Source organism: Diceros bicornis, chromosome 35 (genome assembly GCF_020826845.1).
Source record: "Diceros bicornis minor isolate mBicDic1 chromosome 35, mDicBic1.mat.cur, whole genome shotgun sequence".
Lineage (NCBI taxonomy): Eukaryota > Metazoa > Chordata > Mammalia > Perissodactyla > Rhinocerotidae > Diceros > Diceros bicornis.
Window position 1 is genome coordinate 23,774,711 of NC_080774.1, and position 16,152 is coordinate 23,790,862.

Consider the following 16,152-nt stretch of genomic DNA (forward strand, 5'->3'; position numbering starts at 1 on the left):
AGACCTGGCTCTGCCGGGAGCAAGATGTGAGATTGTTGTGCAGACAGAGGGTGACTGCTGGGACCCCATCCCTGCCTTTCCCTGCAGTTCCCCTGGGAAGTTTCCATCCGTGTGTGTTACGTGCGTCATTGACTGAGGGGCTGTGACTGTCACCCTAAAAAACTCGAAAAAGAAAAAGAAAACCCAGCTTTGAGTCGATTCCAGTGGCAGGGTCACACCAGGACCCCTTTATCTTCCTGAGCCGGTGCCAGCTCACCTGTGGCCAGTGTCCCTTCACATGGGCCGTTGTGGGGGAGCATTTGCTATTTGCAGGCTCACAGGGCGTCGCCACTCCGGGGAAACGTGTCTTGTGGGGGCTCAGCTCACACTGTGGCACAAAAGCCAGATTGGAGCCCCTCCCGCTGCCTGTCACAGCAGATGGTCATGGGAACCCCAATCTCATAGCAGGGAGGAACAAGGCGATCAGAGATGGCTGGTTCTGACTCCAGGTGCAGACTCCAGAAATGACCCCCTGCGAGCTGCTCGAGCCCCCAGGGAAGCCCCACCAGCCCCTTGGACAGGGGAATTGAGAAGGAGGGGACGCTTGAGCCAGCCCTCAGGGTGGGAAGGTGGGAGAAGCGGGGAGGAATGCAAGCGTCCGGGAGGTCAGGAGGCCTGGATGGGCCGGGGGGCCAGCCGAGCATGGAGTGAACACAGAGATGAGCTGACAGAGCGGGCCGGCCTGAGAGCAGGGGCCTGGCACGCTGCGCCGAGGAGTTGGGAATTGATGCCGTGGGCACTAGGACAGGAGGGAGTCATAGAAGATTTGTGAGCAGAAGATGTGCTGATAGTGAGATTTTAGACAGTGTCCAGGGAGCCAGGACCTGGTGGGCGGTGGGAAGAGAAGGAGGCACGTGCCAGAGACGGGGTGCGGGAGAAACCACGGGACTTTGTGATTAGTGGGGGGAGGAGAGGCTGAGGGAGGAGAAGGGGATTCTGGGACTGCAGTGGGGGCAAACAGGAAGCAGAAAGGTGTGGGGTTGGGGGCGAGTTTGGCCTTGAGGTACCCACAGGGTTCCCAGTAGATGTTCCTGGAGCTGGGGCTGTGGATCTGGGCTAGGGAGAGGGCCAGGCTGGAGATGGCAGTATGGGGGCACCTGCAGCTGTGGTCTCATCAGGAGGCAGAGTGGCAGTGACAAGTCCTCACAAGTGGGACCCCTGAGACCCCCACCCCAGAGTCTGGAGCTCCCTGATCTGCTTCATTCGTGGGGGTGGAAGGGCTGCTGCTCCAGCTCAAAGCCAGCCCCAGACACCTCTCCTGGGGCTTATCCACGGAGTGGGGGGCTGGCAAGGGGGCCAGGCAGGGGAAGGGGTCCACTACCCTGGGCTTCCCAGCTCTTCCTCTGCAGACCAACCTCTGCCCTCTCCTCTCCCTGGGCAACCGCACGCTAGCCACAGCATCAGCTCCCCTTCCGCTCTGGGAACGTGAACATGCCTGGCTTTCGGTGTCTGCCACCTCCCACAGCCTCCCGCCCGAGGAAAGCCCCCCACCCCCATGCTGGGGCCTGGCAGAAAAGAGTGAGGCTAGCCCCCTACTCTTGGCTGCACCTGGGTGGCACCTGTCCAGGCCACGCTCCCTAGCACACTCCTCAGCGCCTTGACTTCCTCCAGGGGCCCATCTGCCCTGGTCCTTATTGAGCTCCTACTGGGTGCAGGCACGGGGCTGGGTGCTGAGTGCTGGGACAGAGCAGAAGGAAGCAGATATGCTCTGCATCCTTGGCAGCTCCAGGCTAGTGGGGGAGGCAGACAGTAATGCAAACGCCACACCTGGTGAGGGCCCCTGGATGGGACAGCTTTGAGAGAACAAATGACCAAGTTGCTGGACCCATACCATGGGCAGTAGGGAAGGATTGCTGAGGATGCACTGACCAAAAGGACAGGGAACAGCATTCCAGAAGGAACAGCATAGATGAAGGCCTCTTGGTAGGAGCGAGCCCTGGGCATTTTGGGAGCCAAAATGTCGCCGCTGTGGCAGGAGCCCTGAGAGCAAAGGAGATCCCAGTGGGGGGCAGTGGAGAGCCCTTCCTAGGTACTTGGTAAATAGTCTGGAATACATTGGGCAGCTGCCCGGGAAGATGGCTGGTTGGGAGTCAGGGGCCTGGAGTTCTAGCTCCATCTCTGCACTAACTGTTCTGTGACCTTGAGCAAGACACTTCCCCTTTCTGGGCCTTTTTGACAAATCAGTGATGCCCTATATACTCTGATCCTTGAATGCTCAGAGCCTTTGCCCTAGCTGTTCCCACCACCTGGAGGCTCCACTGCTTCTCCTGCACGTCATTCAGCCTGCAGAGTGGATGCCACCTCTTCCAGATGCTGCCCTGCCCTCCCACATTGCCTGCTCTCAGTCTCTGTTACAGCCCCTGCTTAGTTTTTGCTGGGCTCAGACTGCCATCTCAGATGCTCCTGTTGCTTCTTTTGCTTGTCTGTTGTCTGTCTGTCCCCTCGCCTGGGAGCCCTTTGCCCCTGGGGACTCATGAAATTGTCAGCCAAGTTCCAGAGGCTGAAGGGGAACAGAAAAATGCTCCCTCCTTGACATCTAACAGACCTGAATTCAAAATGTGCCCGCCCCCAGGAAATTTGCTCTGAGGTCATGGGCAGGTCACTCAAACACTCTGAGCCCCAGTCTTCTCATCTGCAAAGTGAATCGTATCTATTGCAGAGCGTCCTGCACGGGGCTGTCCTCCATCCCGACGGTAAGTCCCTTTCCCACCTTGGGCCCCAGTTCCGGGAAGCGGGGTGGTCAGGGGCCCATCCAGGACAAGTTCATTCGCTTCTGTCAGCTCTTCCTTTGTAGCCGCTGCCTCAGCATGTCCATCACCAGCCTATAGCTGTCCCTCTCGAGCAGGAGCCCAGTTTTCTGGGGGCCAGATGGAATCCCTACACCCCTGGGGCCCTTCAGGAAGCAGTTGCAAGCACATACCGGGTCACAGGCTCCGTCTGAGGCAGGATCTGTTATTATCTTGTTCATTTCACACAACGCACATCAACACACCTACGCCCAGCCACACCCACAGAGGCCCAGAGTCACACACACTCTCCAGCCTTCCTCCCTCCCCTCCCACTCCCAAACCCCAACGCCCTAGTCCCCAGGGTCCCAAGGGAGACCCGTTCAGACACAACAAACTCCTTGTCTGTGTTCGAGACGCCCCCACAGTCAGAGCCCTCGGCTGACTGGGGACGGCGACTTCCCTTCCTGGACAGGGCAAGGACTTCCAGCCCAGTTCTCAGGTGGTGGACGCTTGTGGCCTTGCCACCTAGGCACCCCCTCCCGCCAAGAGGCCAGGCTTCCCCAAATCCTCTCCCACAAGGCAACAGAGAGACACAGGGGCTTTAGAAATCAGGCAAATTTTAAATATCTGAAGGTACAATATTAAGATTAAATACACATCATAAATAAGCCTTATAAATAGTAAACAGATAAAAACTGATAAAAATCGATAAATTAGTCATGTCCCTCCGAGGAAATATGCCAACAGCTTCTGGGACCCCTTCCAAGAGGGCAATGGTTTCAGCATGAGAAAATTCCACGATGTACCACCAGGGGGAGCAGCCAGCAGCCAGGACCCAAGACCTGGAGCTTCCAGGCGCTGGGAAGAACAGAGAACTCAGTCTGCAACCCTGCGTGTCCCAATTTATGGAGAGAATTGGATATGCACCCTGTGTCAGGGAGTCCCAGCAACTGACAGGCAGAGAGGGCTTTACACGGTCCCCAATCCCCTTGATTCACAAAGAGAAAACAGATTCAGAGAGGTCAAGCTGCCTGAGGCCACACAGCGAGTTAGGGGCTGAGCTGGGTTCCTTGGACGCCCCCAGATCAGTGCTCCTTCAAGGACACTCTGCCTGTCACAGCTGCCTAAGGTGAGGTCGCCCAGACATCCAGGTGTCTGGCCTGAGACTGAGATGGGGCTTAGGAGGCCAGATCAGGCCCCGACTTCTTCCTTGGAACCATGCCACCACGGAAAGGAGGAAGTCTGGGGGCAGCAGCCCTGCAAGTCATGAGAGGGAAGGGCCGGCAGGCCTCCGGAGAGCAGAACAGGGGGAGCAGTCAGTCTGGCCATGAGTCAGCCTGTGTCATCAGACCCCTGAATCAATGGAAAGTTGGCCCCGCGTGGCCTGACCCGGCCATCCCCCCAGGACGGGGGAACTCAGGGATGGGGGGCACAATGGCCTGACCCCATCCCCCTAGCCCAGAAGGAGGAGGTAGATCCCTTAAAGTGCACTTCTGAGAGTTGGGGAATGGAGAGGAGCAGGTTTGGAGGTCCCTGGAGGTGCCATCCTGGAGAGCACCTGCTGACCCTCCACCTGCCAGGGGAGCCCCTAAGGCTACCAGGGCAGCTGCCCGCTGGGCGCCAGTCTCCTGCCTCTGCTGAAGAGGTGGGTCCCATGTGCCCCCTTCTGCAGGGCCTGGCGGGGGCTGTGTCTCCGGACCCGGCGCGGGCTCTTCCCCCACTCCCGTAAGACCTGGGCCACCGAGTGCATGAAGTGGTGGTAGCCGCTCAGGAACCTGCAGCCCTCCAACTTGCGCTGGAAGGCGTCTGAGGCGAGGGTGGGCAGTGGCGGGGCCGGGCTTGCCTGAGTGGGCTTAGCTGCCTCCGAGGAGCTGCCAAGCAGCTGGCACATGCAGTGGATGTTGCTCTGGAACCCGCGGATATACAGCATCACCATACCCAAGTCCTTGAATTGGGGGAGGTCCTGCTGAAAAGTGGTCAATCTGTGCAGGACCTGGCCCAGCGTGGCATTTAGGATCTGCAGGAAGTCCCACCTGCTGAGCCTCCACAGCGCATCCTCACTGGGAAAGACCCCGGGGCGCTCCTTGCAGTGTTCTTTCAGTCCAGACGTGTCCAGGCCTTGGATGTGGATCTGGGGGGGAAAGGAGAATCAGGGAGTGAGCATGGAGACCCCACCATGCACACATAGAGAGACAAGTCTGCTCTGGTCAGCCTTGAAATGCTCGACCTCACATACCCCCTTATCCAGTCCTCCCATTGTACAGATCCAGAAACTGAGGCCTGAGGGGGAGAGGACTCCCCGGTCACTGCAGGCAAGGTCAGAGGGCTAGGGGGGCTGGTGGGGGTGGCCGCACAGGCAGTGATTGTGGTATGGGGAGTGTCAGTGGGGGGGTGACCATGAGCTTCAGGAGAGCGGGACTCTCATGCTCACTGCTACATCTCCAGGGCCTAGAACAAGGCGAGTGGTAGGTGTGTAGTAAGCATGATGGACAAACAGATGCATGAGGCAGTGGGGTTGGGGTTCACATTACAGACCCACTGAGCTAGGGAGGCTGTATCCTCTCCTTGGCGTCTCAGAGTTAGGCCTGAGATTCAACGTCTCCCTGGAATAATGTGGGGACTCGGTTTCCCCACCTGCCCCAACTCAAGTGGGGGTTGGGTGAGTGGGGGTTGGGCCTGATCCTCTCTGGGGCTCACTCCTGCCCTAACCCCAAAGTTCTCTGAGACTCGTGCTGCCAGGGGCCAGGCGCTCACATAAGGGTCCAGGAGTCTGCTGGTGTCCTGCATGTAGTCCGCCTGGCTCCGGAGCTGCTCCAGGAGCCCTTGGTACTTGCCCGAGCAGCTGCCCGTGGCCGCTGTGCTCAGAAACAGGAGTCCGAGGACCAGACCTGGGGCAGAGAAGGGGGGTATCACCTGACTTGACAAGGAAGCCACAGGCGGGTGGCTTTCAGAAGGGAGGGCACCCAAGAGGGTCTCGGAGGGCACAGCCCTTCCCCGGCTTTGTGCCTTCGAGGGCGGGCTGCGCACCGTGTGTGCACCGGAGCACGTGCTGGGGCTGCCGCCACCTCCTGGTGACTCACTGCCCAGCACTGGAAACAGTGGCTGCGGTTCACCAAGTAGGCCTTTGAGAGGAGGTTGTGGGGCCCTGCTGGAGCTCCTGTGCCTGGCAATCCTGCCAACCTCAGGAGCTGACACAGGGCAGCCCAACTGGGGCTGCTCTCCGGAAGACCTCTGGGCTACAGGACGCTACTGCTGCAGCACCCTGGGCCCCCCAAGAGAGACCCAGGCCCTCTGAGCAGGTGGGCTGGAGAGGCTTTATGGCAGGCAGCCCGGGAGCAGCCTGGCGCCCTGAGCTACGTCTGCAGAACCAAGAGAGGCTGCCTTTCCATCCAGAGATTCCATCTGGAAAGGATGCATGAGATTGTCCAGTCCATGCACCCATTTTACCGACAGGAAAACCAAGGTGCAGAAAGAGAAGGGATGCCCAGGTCACACAAAGCCAGCCTGTCCCCTGACCTCTCACGCCTCTCCCTTCTCTTTCCATAAAGGGCCACTTCTGTCAGACCCACCAAGGATGCTGTGAGCCCGTCAGAACGTTTTGGGGAGCTGGCACAGTTACCACTCACCCGCCTCTCCCTCACCACCACCAGGCACCGGGAGCCACGTGGTCGGAAGGGGCCTGTGGCGCAATGGCCCGGAAGGCAGTGACACCATGTTCCCTTCCTAAGAACCGTTTGGCCCCTTGGGGAAGACGCTGCTGGGGAGAGCTGAGGGGCTGGGCACCCAGGTGCAGCGACCACAGGACACCCATCGCCGCCTCCCCAGGTACCTGCTGCTGGGCGTGGGTGGGGGAGCCCTGTGTGAGTGTGCGCCTGGGACTAGGGTGTCTGCCGGGTATGCGTCCAGGTCTGTGTGAGGCTTGAGGGAGCAGCTGGTCACACACAGGTGCTGTGCCCCGTCCACCGTGGAGGCCCTGGGCTGCATGTGGGGGTTCTCAGGTTGGTGAGACTAAGGGTTCTGGATGATGTCACTCCGCTCTGTGTGCATGTCACCCTGTGGGTGTGGCTATGGCTATGTGTGCTGTGTGATTGCGTGGGCTCCAGGGCTCCTGAGCCTGGCTGTGTCTATCCATCCCAGACCCTGCAAATCGGGGCAAGAGGAGGCCTCGCAGCCCCTCCAGACAATGCACCATTTTCCCACTGAGCTTCTGCAGCTTTCTCCTCTGCCCAGCACATCTCCCACCTTTCTCCTGCTTCCCCAGCCTCTCCCCTAATCCATCTTCTTCTCTCCCTCCTTGGCTCCCAGAGTTGCCTCTACATCACCTCCCCCTAGAAGCCCTCCGGGGATACCCTTTTTCCACCCCGTAAAGATGCTGTGTTCTCAGTGGGCCCCTCTCTTTGCCTGACCTCCTGGCTCTCTCCTGTTCTTAGCATCCTTTTACCCAGCGCCCAGCCTCCCCACCTCCTGGAGGACAGAGGGTGCCTCTGCTCCACTGGTGCCCGTGGGCACAGCAAGCTGGTGCTAGTGGGGAGGAAGGAAGTACTTACTGAGCAGCATCCTCTGCGTAAGCTGTGCCCGCATGCTGGGTGCCTGAGCTCTGGCCCGTGCCTGCTGGGGGTGACACCTCCAGGCTGGGAGCCCTGCGGGCTGGCAGCCACTTTATGCCCGCTGGGGCGATTGGCCAACACCTCGTGAGGTGGGTGGGGAGGGGGAGGGAGAGGGGGAGGGCAGGCCTTCTGGGAACATGACCCCAAAAACCAAAGTTTCCACAGGCGGCCAATGGGCGCTGGGTGCGGTGGCATGCCTGCTCCTCCTCCTGTTTTCTTCGAATTCGTTCTTCGAGGTCAGCCCCACGCCCAAGGATGATGCAAACCGCAGCCTCAGCCTTCCTGGGGTAAGCGGGGAGCAAAGGGTCTGTGCCATCTGCAGGGGGCTGTGCCTGGGATAGAGGGGACAGTCTGCCAGACGGGCACCGGGAGAGCCCGAAGGCCAGTGTCTGCCCAGGAGCCATCAGCCTCACAGGCCACGGTGGTTTGGGGCTGAAGGGAGCGAGACGTCTTCCTTCTTGAGTGCCCTTCCCGCCCTCCCGCCGGGGCTGTTGGGACATCTGTGAGCGGAAACCACCGGGCTCTGGGCACAGAGCCAGACCCAGGCTGGCAGCCCTGAGATTGTGGTTCTGGCCCCGGGACCTGCATCCCCCAGTGGGGCTCCCTGCTGTCTTCTTTCCTCCACCATGCACCCCACACACGACCAGCCTTCCCCATCCCAGGCCCATAGCCCGCAGCCAGGCCCTTTTCCTTTCTCTACAGACAGGGTCCTCTGGGCATTTGGAGCAAGAGAAACAAGAGATCAGGATTCAAGCCCGCTAACATGTTGTGTGACCTGAGGCAAGTCACTTAATCCCTCTGGGCCTCACCTATAAAATGAGGACTAGAAAAGCACTTCCCGGCCCACTTCACAGGGCTGCTGTCATCACGGACATAAAAGCAAAAGCCCTTTGAAGGAAAAAGGAAAAATGAAACTCTAGTTCCAAGTACTAGCTCTCGGGGGGCGGGGTGGGGGATGGAGGAGATGGGGAAGCTGTGAGCTCAGAGGGGAAGCCGGGGAGGGGGAGTCGCTGCAGTGACGGTTGGGGACCAGGTTTCACTTTCTCTGAACGATAGTGATTGTGGGTTGGTGCTCTGCTTCTCGCAGCCTTCTGAACGTCAGAATGAAGGGGCCCTGGAGACAGCGCCTCCTTAGTCAACCCACTGCTTCCTCGTGGAGTAAGCTGAGGCTGGGGCAGGGGCAGAACAGGCTGGCCCAGACCTGCAGGCTGTGCCTAGTGGCCCCAGAACATCCACCAGGCCCTGAAAAGAATCTTTGGCCTATCCCCTCAGGATCCTGGCGGCGAGGAGGGTGTCAGAAGGCTGGGGAGACAGGGTGGGACCCCAGGGGACTGCCAGGGAGGCCTGAGCTGCTCCAGCTGGGCAGAGCACTGGGCCTGTGCAACCTGGACTAGGAAAGCTGAGGTGGCAAGAAGGAGGAGGACCAGATGTCCCTCTCTGCCCCTGGCACCAATCATGACCACCAAGGTTCTTCTCATGTGCTGTTCTCTCTGTAGACATGCCGCCATCAATCATTTATTCATTCAACAAACTTTTATCTGGCCCTACTTTGTGCCAGCCACTCCCAGGTGCTGAGGATCCAGCAGTGGACAAAACCAGACACACCTTCCTGCTCAGGAGGCTGCTTCTCACCCCCACCCACTCCCTGGCGTCCCAGCATGGTGCATACTGCGCCATGCCCAATTACCGCGCCATCACCAACCCCGAGGGGCACTTCTGGATTCTCCTCCTGAGAATGTCGCTTCCACTAAATTCCTCATCTCTGTGCCCACCCCCGCAAGGCTGCTTCCTGGGGCCCATGCCAAGCTGGGATCCTTCTTCATTTCACATCCCTGATCTCATCTTGCAACAGCCCCGGGAGGGAGAGCAGCCAGGCAGGGATGCCTCAGCTCCCTTTAATGAGGAAACTGGAGCTCAGAGAGGCTCAGGGCCTGCTCCAGGCAGGAGAGCCAAGTCTGGCCAGAGAGCTCCTTGCCCCTCTCAGCTACTGCTGACTGACCTCCACATTCGGGGGACAGCCACATGCCTTTACCTTGTCATCCCCACGGTCCAGGGAGGCCGTATTGTCTCCTCCTTTAAAAAGGGCTCCGAGGCCCGGAGATGTGAGGTTGCCCGGCATAGGAACATTTAAGAGGAGCAGGGCTGCCAAATCTGAAAGACCACGCTCTGAGCATGCAGCTAATTGACGTGCCGTGTGCAGGCCCCAGGGACGAGGGCCACTGAAGGGAAGAAGGGCTTATGTATTAGTTTGCTCAGGCTGCCATAAGAAAATACCACAGACTGGGGCTTAAACAATGTCTTCTTCACTGGAAGTCTGAGATCAAGGTGCTGGCAGGGTTGGAGATGGCCGCCTTCTTCTTGTCTCCCCACATGGTGGCCCTGGGTCTGTGTCTGTGTCCTAATCTCCTCTTCTTCTAAGGACGCCACTCCTATTGGATCAGGGCCCACCCAATGACCTCATTTTACCTTAATCACCTCTTTAAAGGCCCTATCTCCAAATACAGCCACATTCTGAGGCTCGAAGTGGTTAGGTCTTCAACATATGAATTTGAGGGACACAGTTCAGCGCATAATCGCTTACAAGAGGAGGGCGTGGTCGGAGGGCTGCAGGGAACAGGATCACTGGAGGAGAGTCCAGAGAGAGGGCAGAGGGCAGAGAGGACAGGGAGAGGCCACAAGGTGAGGCGGCCCGGCTGCCCGACTGCCCATCTGAGCGAAGCCTGAGGGGAAGATGCGTCAGCGTTTCTGGTGAGGTCAGCACCCAGTGACGTCCCTCTCGCCAGCAGGAAAAGCTTGCAACACGGCCCAGCCAGTATAAATAGGCTCCCCGACCACAGGACCCGGGCTGTCCCCTCTTCCCGGGCCACGTCAGCCAGGTCCGCGTGATTCGGAGGGGAAGAGAGGACTGGCTTGCTTCCTCAGAACTGCTATTTACCCTCCTTTCCGGCCTACCCTTCTGCTGTGGGGCTCTATCCCTTTAAATGCAAGCACAGGACCTGGGGTGGCCTGGGAGGCCGGTCAAAATTGGAGGCTGGAGGCTGCTCCACGAGGTGGAGAGACAGCGGCCCCCGACCTGCCGGGTGGGCAGTGGAGACCAATCTGCTTGTGAGCCCAGTGTTCTTGGGCCAGTCACATCCCTTTTCTGAGCCTCAATTTACCAAAACTTTGTGGTCTCCGTGGCACAACTTAACAATCAAGAGACAAACAGCCCAATTCAAAAATGGGCAAAGGATTTGAATAGACGTTTCTCCAAAACAGACAGACCAAATGGCCAATAAGTACATGAAAAGATGCTTGGCTTCACTAGCCATCAGGGAAATGCAAATCAAAACCACAGTGAGCCACCACTTCGTACCTGCTAGGGTGCCTATAATCAAAGACAGACAATACCAAGTGTCGGAGAAGACATGGAGAGGTAGGAGCCCTGGCGCACGGCTGGTGGGATTGTAAAATGGTGCAGCCACTTTGGAAAACAGTCTGGCATCTCCTCAAATGGTTAAATATAGAGATGTCATACGCCCAAGTTTTCTGTGCCTAGGTATGTACTCAAGAGAATTGAAAACATATGTGCACACAAAAACTTGCACACAAATGTTCATTTATTTACAATAGCCAAAAGGTGAAAGCAACTCAAATGTCCATCAACAGAAAAATGGATTAAAAAAATATGGTACATCGATACAATAGAATATTATTCAGCCATAAAAAGGGATGAGGTACTGATGCACACTACAATGTGGATGAACCTCGAAAGCATTGTGCTAAGGGAAAGAAGCCAGTCGCAAAAGGCCACATATTGTATTATTCTGTTTATATGAAATGTCCAGAACAGGTAAATCCATAAAGACAGAAAGTAGATGGGGGATGGGGAGTGATAGCTAATGGGTATGGGGTTTCTTTAGGGGTGATGAAAATGTTTCTGAATTAGATAGCGGTGATGGATACACCATCTTGTGAATATACTAAAAACCACTGAATTTTACACTTTAAAATGATGCATTTGATGTGTGAATTGTGCCTCAATTTTAAAAATGCAATGGCAAATGCTACCTTGCAGGACAGTCCACGTAATTCAGTGGAAAATGCGTGCAAGCACCTGGCCCACCGCAGGTGCTCGACAAACACTTACTGGCCAGCCGCTGGGTCAGACGAAGGCGCACATCTGCTTATGTCACCGGGTGGCTTTAAGGGCGGTTGGGAAAGATGGTGTTACATAAACCCCGGGGTGAGCAAGGCTCTACCAGGGCCCTCCCCGTGAGGTCAGCCAGGTCACCCTGGGCTGGGGGGATCCTTTGGCTCAAGACCTGCCACAGAATTCTTCTGGAACCTGGTGCATCCACAAGAGTGGGAAGCCATGTCCCCCTGCACCCAGTGGCTCCCCCAAATTGAGTGACTGATCTCCTTTTCAAGGGCCTGAACACCTATTCAGGGCAGTGCAGCAGAGAGAGTTGAAACTCACTTTTGTGCAGGATCCTCTACTGTCCACTTCACACTAGCTGTGTCCTCAGACCAGGCCCGCCACAGGGACCCCCCAGGCCGAGGGGAAGGCGGGTGGGGGCCGATGCGTCTACTCTGAGGTGGGCTGACCAGGAGATGAGGGTGCTGCCCTGCTGTCTGCAATCTGGCTGGCCTGGAACAATCTCAGCCCCTGGCTGCACTCTCTGAGCCCAGGGTCCTCTCTGTGAGATGAGGGGACAGGAGAGATGACCACGGAGGGCCCACAACCCTACAGAGCCCCACGGGGTCCTGTAGCAGTTCTAGGCACTGAGACGTCACCTCAAATAAAAACAACCCTAAACATCAAACAGTAGAGTCGTGACTTTTCTCATGATAACAGTCTACAATGCCTGTTTTGAAACATCACATTCTTGCCAAAAACGTTTTGGTGCCCCAGGCACATGCTGTGGCCCAGTGATAATGATCGGGCGCATTTCGGAGTTCTTTTGTGTCTCGTGCTCAGTTCTGAGCGTTTCACACAGGCTAGCTCACTGAATCCTGACAACCACTTTATGGGGCAGAAATTGTCTCCGTTCTGTAGATGGGGAAACTGAGGCCTGAGAGGCACGGTACTTGACAGAAGGTGGGAGGGAGCAGGGACAACAAAAACAAAACAAACGGCTCTGTTAGTGGGGAAACGGGAAAGGCTCTGTTAGTGGGGAAACGGGAAATCCGCTCCCACAGGGGAGGCTGCCTGGGGCAAGGCACTGAAGATGGCTTGGCAGAGGAGGTTGATATTTCTGCAGGTCCGGAAGGACAGAAATGAGGAAAAGAGCTGCTACAAATTCCACACCCAAAGAACTGCGTGAGCTGACCTGCAAGCAGGACCTCATAGGACCAGTTTAGAGACTGGCTGGTGTGGCTGGAAATCTAACAGAGTGAAGAAGTCAAGGAGGGAGGGGAAACAAAGCCACCCACAAAATGGCTTTCTGCCACTGCAGCCCCTCCACAGCTTGTCCCACCCCCTTGCTTAACACACTCTCCTGTCTTCCCGCTGCCATTTGGATAAGGCCCAAGTCATTACCACTGCCACCAGGCCCTGCCCACCTCCTCAGCCTCACCCACACCTCTCTAGCCCACCACCTTCTCTGACCTTCCTCAATCCTTCAGGGGAGCCAAGCTCTCACCCCAGGGCCTTTGCACATGCTGTTTCCACTGCCTGAACACTCCACCTGCTGAACTGCCACCCAGACAGCAAGGTCCAGTACAAGCTTCACCTCTTAAGGGAAGCCCTCCAAGGGCTTCCTCCCTAACCCAAGGCTAGTCCCCACCTCCCCACTCCCATCGACCCTCTCAGAGTACCATGTACCCCTCTTTGTAGCCCTCTTCAGAGTTGTAAACTTTACAACTGTGGGGTTGTCTCCTCAGCCAGACTGTAAATTCCAAGAGGCTGTGCACTGTGGTGGTGGCTCCCCATCGCCTCTCTGGAGCACAGCACAGGCCCCGTAATGTAGTAGGTGCTCAATAAATCCTCAGTGAGCAGATGACTGCACAGCCATACAGATGTGCCCATATGCAGATGCCCCAGGCTGCCGGACCAGATGTGTCCCCATCGCACATTTAGTGAACCTACAGCCAGGCTTTCAGAGGTGCAGGCCCCCTTGGCTGCTGGGCAGGAGCAGGTTCTCTTGGAGACTTTGCCCTGTCCTTTCCTGGTCGCCTCTTCTCAAGGAAGTCGAATCATATTACTCCCAGTCCTCCAAAGCACATGATCGCTTTTTCAGGAAGCCTCGATTTTAAAGATGCTGACTTTTTCCTTTTATGATAATTTTTCTAAAATGAATTCAGAATTTATCCTTTCACCCACTGCAGATTTCAACACTTTGCTGGAAATTAAACTGAAAAAGAAAACATTGAGGCATTTCTTCTGCTTCAGAATGAATTCTGAATTCACTTCACAATGAATTCTATAGAAGCAGCCTTCCCTCAATGGACCAGTCTTCCCTCGAGGGGACAATCTTACATTTTGCAAAAACAGACAGATCACGGTGCCTTTCCTGTTCTCATCCAACCTATATTTAAGTAACTCGCTGTGTGTGTCAGGCACCAGTCTAGGTGCGGGGCATCAAGAAAGACAAGGTTACAGATGAGTGCAGTGACTATGAATGCCTTTTTATATCCAGGTTTTGAAGGATGAATAAACACACACACCAACATCCAGCATGTGGAGGGGCCTAGAAGACCCATTTGTCAGGCTGCCCATTTCCCGCCTCAGGTCGCCGACCCAGCCTGGCCTTTGTGGTACCCCAGGGTCTAGCAATGCGCCTGTGTCCTGAGCAGGATCAACATAATCCTTCCCGAGCACTGATGTGAGACCCAGGAGACAGGCCTCCCTCATGTGGCTGGGGTTTCTGAGCTGGGATGTCGCTGGACTGGCGCTGCAGAAAGCCACCTTCTCCAAACCCACAGGGTAGAGGTGAGGTTCTGCTGAGCATGAGAACATAGCCTGAGCAGCCAGGGAGGCGAGCGATTTCCCTGAGTCCCTGGTCCCTGCTTGAAGCCAGGGCCGACCAGACAGCGTGTCCCACCTACACAGGACATGATGCACAGGACTTTTCTGCTAGTTGAGCTAGTTTCCCAGCACTTGCAGTGGGGAGTCCTTCATCCTGCACCAGCATGAGAATGGGGGCGGGGGGTGGAGGGCCTGGAGGGAGAAAGTGGGATGGGCCTCCTCTTAGTGCCAGCTGCACGGACACAGTAAGTGCAGCAAAAGCTCAGAAACTTTGCTCAATAGAGTGGGCAGCTGGAGAAAGACCGGGAGAACAGGCTAGGGTCCCCATGGGGCTGTCTGAAATGACAGCCCTGGTCCCAAGGGGAAGCCGGGGACACAGAGGTGGGACTCACCTGCAAGGATGCCAATTACCAGGCTGGAGGAAATAACCTGGGACAGGCTCTGGGAAGACTTGCACTCTTCCCCCTCTTGATCTTGGGGAGATGCCAAGGAAACTCTGGGCATTTATCTTGATAAGAAAAAAAGAAACAAATCCTGCAGCTCCAAGGGGAGAAAAGGCCATTAGAGTTTGCTCCCTCCAAGGGTCTACTGGTAGCCATTCAATGGGTGATATGGTGTGACCAGCTGGGGCCAGGTCGTCCTGTCCACAGAAAGAGCGTGTAAGGAACACCAATGCTGGGCACCCTCACAATCAAGAAGGCAGAGCTTAATAGGCAAAAGATAGGAGCAACCCAAATGTCTATCTACAGATAATAGATAAAAATGTGGTATGTCCATATAATGGAATATTATTCAGCCATGAAAAGAAATGAAGTACTGGCATGTGCTATCACTTGGATATACCTCAAAATCATTATGCTGAGTGAAAGAAGCTAGACGCCAAATGACACATATTGCATAATTCCGAGTATATGAAATGTCCAGAATAGGGAAGTCCATAGAGACAGAATGCAAATTGGTGGTTGCCAGGGGCCAGAGGGAGGAGGGAATGGGGAGTGATAGCTAATGGGTTTGGAGTCTCCTTTGGGGTGACGAAAATGGTTTGGAACTAGATAGAGGTGATGATTGCACAACATTGTGAATGTGCTAAATGCTACTTGTTCACTTTAAAATGGTTCATTTTATGTTATGTGGATTTCACCTCAATTAAAAAAAATTTTTTTCAAGGGCAGAACTTGGATTGCTGAGAAGATGGAGGCACAGGTGGACTCTGAACTCACCTCCTCCCACAGACACAACAAATTGACAACTACTCTTGGAACAATTACCCCTGAGAGAGAACTGAAAACTGGATAAAAAGAATCACCACAACACGGCGCAGTTCTGACTGAGGCGGAAGAGGCAGAAATTCCTATCTGGAGAGGAAAAAGCCACATTGTAGCCGCAGCACTTCACGGCAGGCAGCAACCTTAAGGTATGCAGTATTCCCTGGAGGAGGAGGGTATTTGAGTGGGAGAGCTTTGCCACAATAAGCAGCTTTTGGACTCAGCACAACAGAAACGAGTGTCATAATATCTGGCTTTGCTGGCTATTAACAATAACAAGGAATACCCCCAGAAAAGCTATTAGACATAAAGGAAAGAAAAATTGGCTCTTAAAGGGTCCAGGCACAAGTTCGCACGTTTTGGAAAGCAACCTAAAATCACCAGAAAGAAAGGTGCACAGTCCTTTGGTGAAAAGAGACTCACTTGATAGGCTCTGGGTGCGTCTTGGTGAGAGGTAAGACCTCTCTAGTACAGGCATGCTGACACAGAAGTTGGCAGACACCGCTGGAGTTCTTCTCCTGGCCTATTAGTGCAGGGGTCTGCCTCACACACTAGAGCACCAA

General features: G+C 55.7%; 1 protein-coding gene across 2 annotated transcripts; it reads right to left on the bottom strand.

Annotated features, from left to right (window-relative positions):
- Positions 1-3,383: 3,383 nt before the first annotated feature.
- On the bottom strand, positions 3,384-16,086 carry OSM (oncostatin M). 2 transcript variants are annotated; one of them, XM_058531762.1, is made up of 3 exons: positions 16,013-16,086; positions 5,523-5,656; positions 3,384-4,899 (listed from the first exon to the last, which is right to left on the bottom strand). In XM_058531762.1, exons 1-3 carry the CDS (start codon positions 16,065-16,067, stop codon positions 4,363-4,365), a joined length of 726 nt encoding a protein of 241 aa, XP_058387745.1. In that variant the 5' UTR covers positions 16,068-16,086; the 3' UTR covers positions 3,384-4,362. The 2 variants fall into 2 exon arrangements, with proteins under 2 accessions (XP_058387745.1, XP_058387746.1); XM_058531763.1 differs by lacking the exon at positions 16,013-16,086 and adding an exon at positions 7,316-7,441.
- Positions 16,087-16,152: the final 66 nt, after the last annotated feature.